A 14,707-nucleotide genomic window follows, 5' to 3' on the forward strand; every position below is an offset into this window, starting at 1 on the left:
TAAATTTGCAATTTAATTCTTGGTTATATAATCGATAATAAACATTTTATTTAGGGGATTTTTGCTACTGGTGTCTCTAGTTTCCAGATTTCCCAGAACAAAAACTCTCCTTATATCCGCATTAGCTTTGCGTGCGCCTGCTGTCAGCATTTAAATTCATTTTCCCTTCGTCGCATAGATAATACAATATTTTACGATGCGATCGTTCACGACAACTCTAAAACTATTTACTTATATTTCCCATTTTCCATATCGACTCAGGCAAGACATGCAAATTTATCCAGGAACTGGGTATGAGCGATCGTAATTGAAATGTAGCTATGAATCAGGTTTGTAAAAGCTCGACATCTATACACGTATTTTTAGATCGACGGTTCCTTAAAATCTGAACTCGACACAAGATCTAATAAAGCAGCTCTTTAAATTTCATTGCCCGTCAATATCGAGGAACTGAACGAAGCGACCCAAATATTGAGCCTCAAGTCACTTCCTCAATTACTCAATAATCTAGTCCGCTCCTGGCAAATTTCCCAGAGTCGGCTCAAGTCCACATGCATGTCCACTTGTGTCAGTAGACAAGGAATTGATTGCAATTGCGTCTAACGATCATTTTATTATTTCTGGCACGCGACTGAAAACCAATTTAACCTTAAACGAGAATTTACCAAAGCAACGTTCGATCTGCTGGTACTACATGGAGCCAGGTCTGATTAATGACCGCAATTAATGATGATCAATCTGAAATATATCTGGTCAGACAGGCCAGCGGACTTTGCTTTCAAGGCGGCGCCTTTCAAGTATTCGACTATGTGACTCGGTGGATTCAAGCCTGTTTGATTTTATAATTTGAAAGTTCCTGTCATGGTTTTTTCTAGTAATTGTTCTGATTCAGTTGGCGATAAAAAATCAAATTAAGCGAAGAAGAAATTCGGGTCAGGGGGCCAAGAACGCCAAAAGTAAGTTCCTGAAACTCCCGCTAAAACTGAGTGTGAAGTGACTTTCAGTCAAGGGTAACCATCAGTCAAAGTGCTTCTGTGAATAGTAGAGGTGTTTCACGAAGCTGACCTTTCTTCGACAGTCGGTTAACTTCAGTTTTCAACTGGATACTTAAAAACCGATGCCAAGTCAATTGCTTTCTGTAGATTTTTAATTCCGCCAATGCTGTATTTGTTGCTTCTTGAAGGTCTTGAAAAGGTCATTTATTGACAATGCAGTCACGTACTCTATGTAAAAATTTGAAATTGAATGAAGCAGGTTTTCATGTTCTTTATACCAGTAGACTTTCGAGGTTTTACTCAAAATCGATGATTTTAATGGATTTTCGCTTAACCGGGCTTTACACTTGAAAATTCCCACATTTCGTGCTATTAAAACAAATGTTCACTATTATTAGGATCCACATACTTACGGAAAAGGTTGCGATTTTGGGGAAGAAGACATAACACATTATTTGTAAGTGTCTTTCACTGCCTCAAAACTGGAGTTCCTGTATTGATACATCCGCAGTGAAAATGAAGTGTAAAACAGCAAAAATATTGTGTCATTTTCCTGAGTGCCAGTTTCAAAACCTCGAAATTCATGAAATTTAAAGTGTAATCTAATTTTTCATTATTTCGTTCTAAAACTTCTTCTAACTTAAAAAAGACGTACAATAAAGTAGTAACCTGGTAAGTCTGTCAAACCCTTAAAGAAACTGCTGTACTGCTCAGGTAACAGAAACCTTCAACAAATTGTTCAAAACGCTCGATTTAAACGACTACGATGCGCATTCAAGACCTGAACGCACCCATTCTCTTTTAAGGTCGCGAAAATGTCGCTGTTGGGACCCAAAAAGTCTCAAAAAATCACGTTTTTGGATTTCCTACGTCTTCGAAAACTACCGATGTAGATTTAAAACTATGGAATTTCTAAGTTCTTGAAATCCTCAGAATTTTTTTGGATTTAGAACACTCCTCACTCTAAATGATCTGCTTCATTTTTTTAGGGCACAATGAATTAAATTCTGTCAGAACTAGCAGCCCGACACTACTTAGTTCTCCTACTGTGAGAACTCATTTTTCTAGCTTTTCATTGTATTTTCACCTCAATTTTACTCAACATTTTAATAGCCACTATTATATTAAATAATTGCAATAAAAGAAACCCTTAACACGGCCGGTTCATAGCCCCATTTCCATCTGCACATACCTTAATCAGGAAATGTATGCAGAAATTAAGAGCCACCATTTCTCTGGTATGTGTGGCGCATTTTCATATGTGAGAATTTTTTTATATATAGCATTCCCGAAGGTGCTATTTACTTATTTACGTCTATTCAGATGGCTGTGGGTAATTGAATTTCCCCTACTAGGGGCGTTATAGCAATAATTAGAGCTTTTCAGGGTTCGGTAAGTGGACTGGAAATTTAAAATCCGCATAGCAGACACCCCACTTTATTTCTATGTAAGTTGCTTTTATAGAAGAGAACATCCATGCACGCAATAGTACAATGCAATTATAGAAATTCATTACTAGGGGAGAACTGCACGAAAATTTGTTGGCGTATATGTCAATAAATGTCTGGATTCTTCTAGTCGAGCTTAGGGGTAGTTTACTTGAGCTTATGTAATACAGTTTTAGCCTCGACTATGCATAATGCAGGATCCGCATCTCAAAAACCTTTCCAGCAGTTTAAGTGATTTAAATACCCATACAAGCCGGGGCTCCGTACCAAGCAGCGATGCGCCTCTTCCCCATGAATGGGCATGATTTACAATCATCTCTAACATAAATTATTGTCTTCGCCTGGCTACTAATAGACCAACCGACAGTCATTCCTAGTTGCATTTTTTCTAAGATTCCCCCCATTGAAAGCGATCTCTGCAAGTGGAAAAGAAGCTCTTTCACGATTCGTGCCCCAAGTGCGAAACTCGAGCTGTCCTTCATATGCAAATGGCAGCGTTTGAATATTCATTCGAGTCATTATTCCGGCCGAATAGGTTCCGACGTAATATTCTAATTCCGTTAACTCATCTAGACAATGTCGTTGGCACTTATAAAGCATGTTTCCAACAGTGGACCTGCAGCTAATAAGGTGCGTGTCATACTTCTTTAGATTATGTTGCATGTTACATATAAATCTGCAGTGCTGCTTTTATTGTTAATGCAGGAATTTATTTGACCACAAATAAATCAAGTAATTCTCATTGTCATCCGATGTCAAAACTAATTATAAAAATTTCTCTGTAATTATAACAAAGTATCATAATAGAACTTCCCTTAGAGTTCGAAAGGAGTTTGATTTTAGCTGTATAGAACTGAAGAAAAAAGGCTTATAATATCTTTCGCAGTTTTTGAGATATGAGGTCACTTTGATACCCATGTTCCCGATTTTGAAAGTGATTTTAAAATCCAATATCCTAAAAGATACGACCTGAAGTTTGCAGAACTTAAATTACCCTGACCAAGGTCAATGTAAAAAACTACATCTCCCAATACATACAGTCAAAAATCAAAATATCAAAAAATTCGCATTTTTTCTAAAAATTTCCTCTTCAATTTCGGAATAAGATCTGTTACTTTAAAATCTAAAAACATGCTGTCTTACTATTCAAAAAAATTACCTGTGGCTGACACAATGATGAGGAAACTGAAATCAATGGGCAATTTTGGTAAACTTGAATGTGCTTACAGATAAATATAAAAACCTCGGTTCAAAATTATCTTTTTAGCCCCTGTACTCTAATTTCTAAAAATATGCAGAGTCACATTTAAAAAACTTGACTTTTAGGTCCCCTGTACCTTTCACTCTCAAGAAGCCTGTTGAATGGAAATTTGGTGTGAGACTTTGTAACTTCAAAACGGTTAGAGATGTGCATAGAAATATCTGCAATCGAAATTATCTCCCAAGTTTCTAGTTTCTAGAGTCTTAAGAATATGCACGACGTTTCATTCAAAAAGTCGAATTTGGAGCAGTCAATAGCCGAAGAAATAATAATTTGCAATTTTGATAAACTCGAATACATAAAAATATTGTCTTAGACTACGTAACTTGAAAACGTCGAGGTATACGTGTAAAGACATTTATGGTAGAAATTAGCTCTGAAAATTCTAAATTCTAGATGCCCAGAAGTATTTCGAATGTTTCGTTCGAAAAGTTAACTTCTGGGTGAAACTAGACAAGAAGACGAGAATATACAATTTTAGTAAACTTTAACAAATAAAAATCTCATCTGAGGTCTTGCAAGTTCAAAACAGTTAGATAAGGTGCTCCATTTGAAAAATCGACTTTCAAGGTGGGCGATAGACGAGGAGACAAAAGTTAACAAACATTTTTCACTAATTTCCATTAATAAAAGTGTTCAGTTTGAATCTTCGTGACCTCAAAATAGTTTGAGATAAGCATAGGGACAGTTATAGCTTAAATTGTCTCCCTACTTTTTAGTTTCAAAGTATCCAAAAAAGATTTGAACGAAGAAGACCCTGGTTGAGACATTCTTCTACTTGTATCACGTCATGTCTACACAAAATGATTGATCCCAGCAGTAACAAAGGCACCCATAATAAATAACAAAGATTTGTCCAGTCCGCAGGACAAAACAATAAGACACTTTCGACCAGGAAGTCCGCTCCATTGTTGCTATTTTTATGCCCTGCTTTCAGGCATTTAAACTGGTTTTTGCCTCTACTTGACCATCATACAATAGAAGGCGAAACGCATTTCTTTTTCACATGAAACACGTGTACAGAGCGTTCATTTTTCGTTAGATTTAAGCAGTACAGGGTAAACAGTGATTGACAGAATGAGGTAAGAAAGGTATTAATGGCTTGGATTTTGAGCATACTCGATTGGACCAAAGAGGATCGAACTATCTTCAGTTCTTTCCGACGTATGAGGGATTTATTTCAATTAGTCATTTTCGATTCTTTATTCCATTTCGACCTTTATGTCAAGTTAACTAAATCTGAAAACGGGTTCTCATGGAGATTATACGTGGAATCAAGATGCATGCCCAGATATTCGACATCCTATATTTTTATATCATTAAATAATATTTATTTTTATCTTTTCCTTGGTGTAATTGAGGTGAAATATCTAAAAAAACACTCTTTCACATAAAAAAATTTTAAATTGTTTTATAACGATTTTATGCCTTTTTAAGATTTACAAAAAATTATTTCGAATTGACGTAGCTAAGCGACGAAAAATGTATAGAAGCAATAAAAAATTTTTTTAGCTAACGGTAAAAATGTAACAAAAAATCCAAAGAGACAATTTTTGAACAGTCCTCCATATACAGGGTGGCGCACTTCACCTCCCGTCTCCTATAGCTCGGTTATCATTGACAGTAGGATTTCGATATTTTGTATACTTTACCTGTGTCTTAGGAAGTACTCCAGGAAAATATTTCTAATTATACAGGGTGTCCCAAAAAAGTGTGAAGATACCGAACTTTTTTTTTTAATGGAACACCCTATTTTTTTTCTCACATTTAAATGCTTTTTATGATTGTCTACATATTCCTAAAATTTTGTTGAGATCGGTTAAATAATACCGGCGAAAAAAATTAAAAACTGAAAAAAATTACATTTGCTCCTCTAGCTTGAAAAAATAATAAAAAATAGAGATAATGTCTATGTAAAGAAACTACTCAAGATGCTTATTAAGCATGGTTTAACAGTTTTATTAAAAAAGTTTCGATAATCGATATTGTACAGGGTCTCCAAAATTTAGCGTCACATTTTTCAAATTTCAAAGTATTTTATTTTTCTTATTTTAAATTGGGATCCCCGTATATTTTATTTTAGTTCGATGCAGAATTCAAAAACAAACATTTTTCGAATTACATGTCTGTCGCAATTCCTAACACTTCGAGAGTTGTTCGCGGAAAACCATTCCAATAGTAATTAAATTGATTAAAAAACTACGGTTGCTATGACAAACGAATTATTTATTGAACTTATTTTATAATTACAATTATCTTACAACTATTACAAATCTAAAGTATGTGCTCGAAATGTCCTCCGTTCTCTTGAAGACACAAATTTATAATATTTAGAACTTAACTAATTAATAATATGATGCTAATAATGTTTGACAATATGATAAAAACGGAAATAATTTGAAATTTGTTCAAAGCCACCTTCGATTTTTTTATGAATTGCGGAAGGTTACAAGACCTTCCATAGTCGTCTTAATTTGTGTCTTCAAGAGAACGGAGGACATTTCGAGCACATACTTTAGATTTGTAATAGTTGTAAGATAATTGTAATTATAAAATAAGTTCAATAAATAATTCGTTTGTCATAGCAACCGTAGTTTTTTAATCAATTTAATTACTATTGGAATGGTTTTCCGCGAACAACTCTCGAAGTGTTAGGAATTGCGACAGACATGTAATTCGAAAAATGTTTGTTTTTGAATTCTGCATCGAACTAAAATAAAATATACGGGGATCCCAATTTAAAATAAGAAAAATAAAATACTTTGAAATTTGAAAAATGTGACGCTAAATTTTGGAGACCCTGTACAATATCGATTATCGAAACTTTTTTAATAAAACTGTTAAACCATGCTTAATAAGCATCTTGAGTAGTTTCTTTACATAGACATTATCTCTATTTTTTATTATTTTTTCAAGCTAGAGGAGCAAATGTAATTTTTTTCAGTTTTTAATTTTTTTCGCCGGTATTATTTAACCGATCTCAACAAAATTTTAGGAATATGTAGACAATCATAAAAAGCATTTAAATGTGAGAAAAAAAATAGGGTGTTCCATTAAAAAAAAAAGTTCGGTATCTTCACACTTTTTTGGGACACCCTGTATAATTAGAAATATTTTCCTGGAGTACTTCCTAAGACACAGGTAAAGTATACAAAATATCGAAATCCTACTGTCAATGATAACCGAGCTATAGGAGACGGGAGGTGAAGTGCGCCACCCTGTATATCGGAGATAAATGGAGATAACCCGATACTCTTTGGACCAATGGATAAAACTCAGAAATCCAGCTGTTTTTCTAGTAGTCGCCGTTTACCCAAAACCCCGCGAAACTACCGGAAATTGATAGCTTTTATACATACGATATTGCGATGGTGGAAACTAAATCCTGATAATTTTTAATTATATGAAAATTCGGTTAGGTAAAATAATGCTTATTGAATTTCCTGCTTTGTACGTGCTCGACCGAAAAACCAGCATAAGCTACAGGTGTCAAAAGGCCACGGCATCCCCCAAACAACTCCCATATCAAACAGCACTCCGAACCGGACCTTACAAAAGCATATTTCAGCAGTGCAAATTTGATTATGCCGCGCAGAATGCATCGTATACACCGAAAACATTCCGGATATTTGTCATAGTAATCTGAACAAAGTATGATTAAGTTTCGGCCGTAGTATTACATTCGCAGTGGGGGCTCGTTGATTGGGGGCGGAGTTCCGAGATAAACGACCCTCAAGTGCTTCCAACATTTCATTCTATTTATCTACGGGTGCCGCTTTTTTCTATTGTACTTTAATGTTCAAATTTGTACTCCTTCATTTACCCTCTCTAACCCCTTTCTTAACCATTAATCCAATCAAATCCCTTTGTTTAAATTCGAGTCTGGTATATGGAAAAAGTTAAATTTTCTGAGATTATCGAGTGTTGTTCGTCCCTATTTATTGAACATTTAGACTGCATAAGAACGTCGTTGTCCTGGCTTAGGATTGTAATAAACAAATTTTTTATAGGGAGTTTTTCAAAACCCCCAGTTCTTTATATTTCTTACATTCGTACTCCTCTGCCAGTTCAATTAGAGCTTATCTCTCTAACAACTATACAGCAAAGCAACCCGTAGGGCTTTGGCCATTACTTTGTTCGCTATTGATATCCTCGATTAGATTAGAAGTTTTTTATTTTATTGCACATTAGTACATTAATGCACATTAAAATAGATCCCACCATGTAATATCTCTGAATCTTTAAAGAAGTATCACTAGCTCTTCTCTAAAACAGATGGCGCTCAAACCCTTAAAGCTCAACTTGCCTCTATCACTCCCTCTATCAGCGTTTAAACCAGCAACCCCCCAATCAAGCCTAGAAAATCAATACTTCCTACAACCCCTGCATTATTTCTTGTGGAGCATGCCAGCAGTGCCGATAGAGGGAGGTAAACTGAGGTATTTAACCGGCCTTCAAAAGGGCCAAATCGGTGAATTCAAAAAAGAGTCTGCACAAACTGAAGTTTTTATTGGAAATTTGAAGTACCGCTTCGAAACTGCCCAAAACAATTGTGAAGAAGAAGCGGTGATGAAATCAACAAGTTGAAAAGAGTGTTTGACATAGGTCTCACATATGGAGGTGTAAAGCTTTGTACCGAGTGATTGAATTAGTGAATAAATGAAGACATATTTTGATTAGTAGTAGAGCTTACCTGAACATTCTCGCTCATCTGTACCATCCCTGCAGTTCGGGAAATGGTCACAAACTTGGTCTTTTAGGATGCATTTAGTGTTGTCGCAATGGAAGGCACTTTCTGTGCACACTGCGGAAAAAATGCATCCAGAATAATAAATTCCAAATCTTTAAACTGCTGAATATATAAGATCAACCTACTGCTTCTCTTGGAAGTTGCAGGTATATATTGTTTGAAACTTTAGCAAGATCGCCCTTTTTAACTAAGGCTAACACAAATGTGACCTTCTTTAGCAGAATCAATACGAACTAAGTTTATAAATTCGTTTATATTCTGTGTCAATATATTTTGCCTTGGACAGAGTATCTCTCTTCCCAATTATCCTTCTCGCATGAAATTAAAATAGAAAAATAGACACCCACTTACTTTCGCACTCTTGTTCATCTGTTTTATCTGTGCAATCGTCGAGACCATCGCATCTGCTGTTGAGTGGAAGACACCGGGTCAAATCGCAGCTGAATTCGCCTTGAGCACATTCTAAGGGAGATAGAATTCGTAACGCAACAATAAACAATAAAAAAGAATACATAAACTGTTAATCAAACGTAGGAGAGAATGATTTTTAAGGTTGGATTAGACATGAACTATATAGTACAGCGAAGCCTCATAGATTTAGTTGGTTGACAATGATCTTAATGGTAATTTCATGAACAAAACAATCACCAGGCCCTTTTCCGGTAATAGCAGAAGCCAAAACAAATCTTAGTTAGTAGTCGAAACAAGAGTGACATCAGCCCCAATACCACAACAAAAATTTTAGTAGACAATCCAGCATCATCCACCATAAAGACAACCTACTATCTTCTTCCATACAGTTTTCTTCATCTGAGCCATCTAAACATTGCTTAGTTCCGTCGCACTTCTGATCTCCATAGTAAGACCCCGTGCCATCTGCGCAGCTCTCAACATCATCAGCTCTGTGCACGAAATCTCCATCTCCACTGCCGATATCGGGGATTTCGGTGGTGGTTGTGGTCGATGACAAAATGGTGGAGGTAGTAGGTGATTCGTATTCTGTAGTGGTTTAGGGGTGTAGGGGTGAGAGAAATTTTGATTTGTTTGCATTAAAGTTAATTAAAAAGATTTGTTCTTTGATTGATGTGGTCAGATTGGGGTTTTTTATTTCATTATGAAGTACGTCCAATGCAAATAAATAATTAAATAAACTCCAGGCTATATGCCACCATGTAATTTTAAAGGCAGCACTCTCTATTTTCTGTCCTTTGCCTGATTTTTTCTAATTACAAAATTACAAGGAAACCCATCGTGGCAATGAGAGTTTAGGAGTTTTCTTTTTATTTCTGCATGATTAAAGAACACATTTCTTATTGCAACTGACCTTTTGGAACTAACTTGATCCATCGGTCCATCACTCAAACGGGGGAAAATTTAGATCAAGGTAGTACAACTACCTTAGAGCACTATTATTGCCTTCTACAACTAATAAGGTCGGTTAAATGAAACAAAAGTTACTAAATTTCAGGACATTCCTAAGATTCCAAAACAGTCATCAATCATTATAGAATTATGTTTTAAATGTAGTATAGGTGAAGGATAGCGCGGAGTTACAAGATTTGATTAATTTATTTACTTCTTGGACATACTTCTTTAAATGCTTTTCTGCTCAACGAACCATTGATATTGATAGGTACCTCTCTCCTGGTAATTTTAAATTTGCAACACTGATGAATTTGCATAATAACATTAAATCATGTAACACTAAAGACAGTTTTATGAAGGAGATAAAACAGAGTCGTTAAAATAAATTCACATTGGTTCCAATTGAGGAAATACGTCACTTTGCGTAATTCAAATTCCTGATCAAGACTAAATCATTTTCCTTTTTCAACTGGCCATTAAATTTTATGCTCCATTGTTGCAAATACAATAACAATTTTAATTTTAAAAATTGTACCGTAAATCAGATTAAAGTTGTGTTGCCAAAGAGCTGGTAAGCATAAAGCATTTATTTCAATCTCAAATTGACGCATACCTCTACGGGGTGTAGCGGCAGTGGTACTAGTGGTAGTGGTGATTGAAGGACACCCTATTTCATCTGAATTATCGTTACACTCCCTTATTCCATTGCAACGAGCACTCCTATCAACGCACTGTTTACTATTGCATGTTAGCTCATGTTCTTCGCACTCTAAAGGGTGTGAAAATTCAAATAAAATGAAAATTAAAAACAAAAATAACCAAAGAAATGTGGTGGATAAACAATAAATAACTAAATGAAACGCCTTGATGTCGTGTAATATTTATGTTATACCTTCAAATGGTCTAAACTTGAAGTTATCAGGTGTGACAATGGCATCTCCAATGCGACGCTGATCCCGGACGTGCTGGTAAAGGAAGTTTTCAATGGACTGGCTGTCGTACCAGCCAATGGATTTCAAATCGACGGTTACACCCATTTTGAAATTATCCGTTTTGTCCTTCCTAAAAAGTGGAAAATTGGCAACTGTTGTGTCATTTTATGATAAATAAAAGCAGTATATGTTTTTGAAAGTCAATTAATCATTTTTAAATTGAGTAAAATGCACATGGAGCGCAAAATATTACAGAGTAATTTTAAAATATCTGAAAATAATTGTATTCTTGAAATTCTGGTGAATACAAATAATACATGCCTTGATTGAACTATAGGAAATCAAATATAGGCCGAATTAAAATTCTTAAGGAATTTAACTATAATTTGGGGGATTTTATTACTAAATTTGACATAAACAATGATACTATTCTATTCCTTTCTCACTTAATAGAAAAGTAGAGAAATGCATTAGTTTGGCTCTATTTCTAGTTTCTTGTCTAAAGATGATAGAAATTGCTCATCGTCTCTTATAAGTATCACTGTAACCTTTTTCACATTTTCTTACTAATTTCAATCTATGGAATTCACGAAGTTCAAATCACACCCAATTTCAATCTCGATTGAATCTTAACATTGAGCGTGATTAAATGAATTGAAACTCAAACTAAAATCTATTTGCATTCACGAAATATTCATTAAGAAAATTGAATTCAAGTCGAACTCGACGCTCCGTGAAAATAAGCACTTAATAATTCTTCAATGTTTCTAAATGAAATTAGAAAACTTCTACTTACTCTATACTGATAACTGTAGGCTGTTGGTCTCCTTGTTTGGAAGAAAACAGCTCTCGCACCCCGTTTTCCATCTTTCTAGCTAACTCCTGGAAAGCCTCACTGTCCCTATCTTCAAAATCGCTCTGATAGAATTCCGCTACTGTCACCAAAAACCTGTAGTACACTAAAACAAAGTACAATATTAATATCAAAGAATATTTTGTGTTAAAAGACACTCACCAGGATGGGGAGGTCCTGAATATGTTGTTGAAGAAATTTCCGGATTCTCTGGAGGTTCCACTGAGATCGCACTGGTCACGATTTCCCCGGAACCTCCGTCTTTTCCTGACCCGAATTCATCGTCGGCGTCGTCTTCCTCGTCATCGACGCTGAATTCAGAAGGGTATTGCTCAAGGTTTTTCTTATTAAGAAAAGGACCTAACAAAATTACTTACCCTGGACCCCCCCCTATCGATAGATCCTAGAAAATAAGAATACGGTAAATTTTTGGGGCATGCATGTAACGGGTAGAGTCTGCAATGAGGGTGAATGACAGAGATATTGAGGTAGATTTTATTATCTAGGCACTTTATACGTATAATATGTTCCACGTTATAAAAAATTATAATAAATATTACGAAACTTTCTGAATATTGAGAACAGTTTCGTAGATTTGGCAGTACTACACCCGATGTGCAACTTGGTAGTTTCTAATTTATGCCAAGAATTATAAAGAATTATGCAGTTAAAAACACCTAGAAAAACAGAAAATTCCTAAACTTAAGAAGACAATAAATTTGGTTAAATTTTGAAAAATATCAGATTCTTATACAAAACAAGAACGCGACGTTGCGTTTTTTAGAATTTGGTATGTAAAAACAAAAAAGCTCAGTTGGCAAAGGGCCATTTGCAGTATTTGATTCAATTAAGGGCGGTTTTTGGCCTAATAAGACATTCAAACTTGAACTTTCATAAATCCTAACTCAATACCCTGTATTGCAAACAAATAATAAATACCACCAACATTAATAAATGCAGTTACTAAACAACCCATGTGTTGGACTATAATTAAATTCATCATGCGCATTGTTAGAAGATAAAAATTCATGCCACTTGAAGTTAGTTCAACAACGACAAGAACAAGGGTGATGAAGAACATATATAAACATGCTGCAACGTTTCTCCATTGACAACAATGTGAATCATGGAACTAATGGTAAAAGAATTGTTTTTTTTGTGGTTATACACTGAGTGCTCATATACAACACAATGAACTTTGAAATGATTTAACCATCAAAATATTGATCCAATAATAATTCAACTTACTTCGCTACCCGATTGGAAGTTCTCAAATATATTGTCATTCTTCTAATAAATAAGAGATTTCAATGAATTTTAATTTTTTTAAATTATTAACATCTTACATTGCCATAGAAATTGGTTTCGTCATGGTTATCCTCAAACTGACCCTACAATTTTAGCAATTTGAAATATTGAATGTGTTTCTATTTTTTAACTTACATCTAAAGTATTGGTATCGTCCTCTTCTTGGCCCTAAAGGACAAAACCGATTATCAAATTTCTTGCTTATTAAATTGATCTTTAAAATTTGGTGTAAATACGACAATTACAACACGAAGTAACGCAACAACACGGATATGACTTACGTCTACTACTACCGCCCCTTTATCATCCTCTTCCTATACCAAAGTAATGTAGGGTTAAAAAGGCGTAATATTACAGAAAGGAAATTAGTGAATATAAATCCAAAATCTCTACTTTGTTAATGGGGTTAAAAGAATCAAAACTCTTTATGTCTTTCTTTTATAAACTTACATAATCGTCCTCTTCATCTGGTTCCTATGAATGGCAAAATCATAGTAGCTTGTTTAAAGATAAATTTTTGGCAAAAAGTACTTACATCATATTCGATCTGTCTGCTGTTTCTGGCCACTTTTGAATGAGAGTCCTCAGAGTATTGGTGAATAGAAGCCTCTTGGTGATGATTCTTTTGAAGGTGAGCATGTTCTTCATTTGAAAATAAGCTGCCTGCAAAAATTCGATTAATTCTCAACAAAATTGAACACTGGAAAGAGGATTTTTGAGATATTCATGGGTGTTATCTAGGACTGAAATAAGCCAAAACAAAAAAAAAGAAAAAATCGCAGTTTTTTTCAACAAAATTGCTTATTGAAATAAATAAAATTGAATGTTTAAATTAAAAAAAAAAAAAACAAGAGATTACAAATTGTCCTTTAATCTTCGACCAAATCCGACTGAATGTTCAAAAAATTCTCAATAAAATTTGTACACATGAAAGTTAAATTTGAGAATTTAGGGTCATTTTATAGGAAATTGCAAAAAGCCAAAGAAATAAGAGAAAATTGCCATATCCAAATCTATATTTAGATCATTTTTGATAGCACCAAGGTACAAAGCAATCATGAGAAAAAACGCAAAAGAAATCGACGTTCTTTTATGAGGAAATCCACTTAAAAACTTAAAGAATGTTCAACAAAATTTTAGGCTTAAAACTTAATTTTGTGAATTTAAGAGTCATTTATGAGGAGAGAAAAACTGCTAAAAAATAAGGGGAAAATCGCCATTTATAAGCCTATTATATTTTGAAAATTCCTCTCGCTGAAAAACTTGAAATATGAATACAAAATATGAAAAAAAAATAACAATTCTCAAATAAAATGGAGAACTGAAAAGCGGATTTAAATATTCAGGATAACTCTAATTTGGATGTAGTTCAGGAAAAGTGAAAGAAATCACCATTTGTTTTCAATTGGGGAAATTCAGGCACATTAATAAAAAAAAGGATAAAATCACTATCTTACGAAAAAACCCATATAAAAATTTAAATAATTCACAACATTTTGATACTTTTTGGAAGCTTAAAACCCTTTAAAACCACCTAAAACTTACCAATGCTTCTTTTAACCTTATTTACAGTTCGAGTTAACCAATTGTCCTCTTCGGGTTGACTAGATATTGCCTCGTTATAACTACTAGAAACTTCTCTTGCTATCCTATGGTGCTTTAAATTGGGTAGGTCTAAGTTGTCGAAAACTAAGTCTGAGTCCTCCTGCAAACAATAAAAAAAAAATTAATACTTCAATGTTTCAAAATCAAGTTAAATAGCTTTCAGCCGGAATTAAGAGTCAATTATTAATGT

At 34.4% G+C, this 14,707-nt stretch overlaps 1 protein-coding gene across 1 annotated transcript in view; it reads right to left on the bottom strand.

Moving 5' to 3' along the window:
• The window catches only part of trol (terribly reduced optic lobes), a 154,833-nt gene that overhangs the window by 87,796 nt on the left and 52,330 nt on the right, over nt 1–14,707 (bottom strand). Inside the window, exons 2-15 of the mRNA XM_066404016.1 lie at nt 14,458–14,617; nt 13,448–13,575; nt 13,363–13,386; nt 13,048–13,080; nt 12,951–12,995; nt 12,853–12,894; nt 11,982–12,007; nt 11,767–11,915; nt 11,548–11,710; nt 10,712–10,881; nt 10,433–10,588; nt 9,238–9,453; nt 8,806–8,916; nt 8,398–8,508 (exon numbers count right to left, since the gene is read on the bottom strand). Coding sequence (XP_066260113.1) covers nt 8,398–8,508; nt 8,806–8,916; nt 9,238–9,453; nt 10,433–10,588; nt 10,712–10,881; nt 11,548–11,710; nt 11,767–11,915; nt 11,982–12,007; nt 12,853–12,894; nt 12,951–12,995; nt 13,048–13,080; nt 13,363–13,386; nt 13,448–13,575; nt 14,458–14,617 — 1,534 coding nt within the window. The remainder of the gene's footprint in view (nt 1–8,397; nt 8,509–8,805; nt 8,917–9,237; nt 9,454–10,432; nt 10,589–10,711; nt 10,882–11,547; nt 11,711–11,766; nt 11,916–11,981; nt 12,008–12,852; nt 12,895–12,950; nt 12,996–13,047; nt 13,081–13,362; nt 13,387–13,447; nt 13,576–14,457; nt 14,618–14,707) is intronic.

The sequence above is a fragment of the Euwallacea similis genome, chromosome 32, assembly GCF_039881205.1.
Source record: "Euwallacea similis isolate ESF13 chromosome 32, ESF131.1, whole genome shotgun sequence".
Classification (NCBI taxonomy): Eukaryota; Metazoa; Arthropoda; class Insecta; order Coleoptera; family Curculionidae; genus Euwallacea; species Euwallacea similis.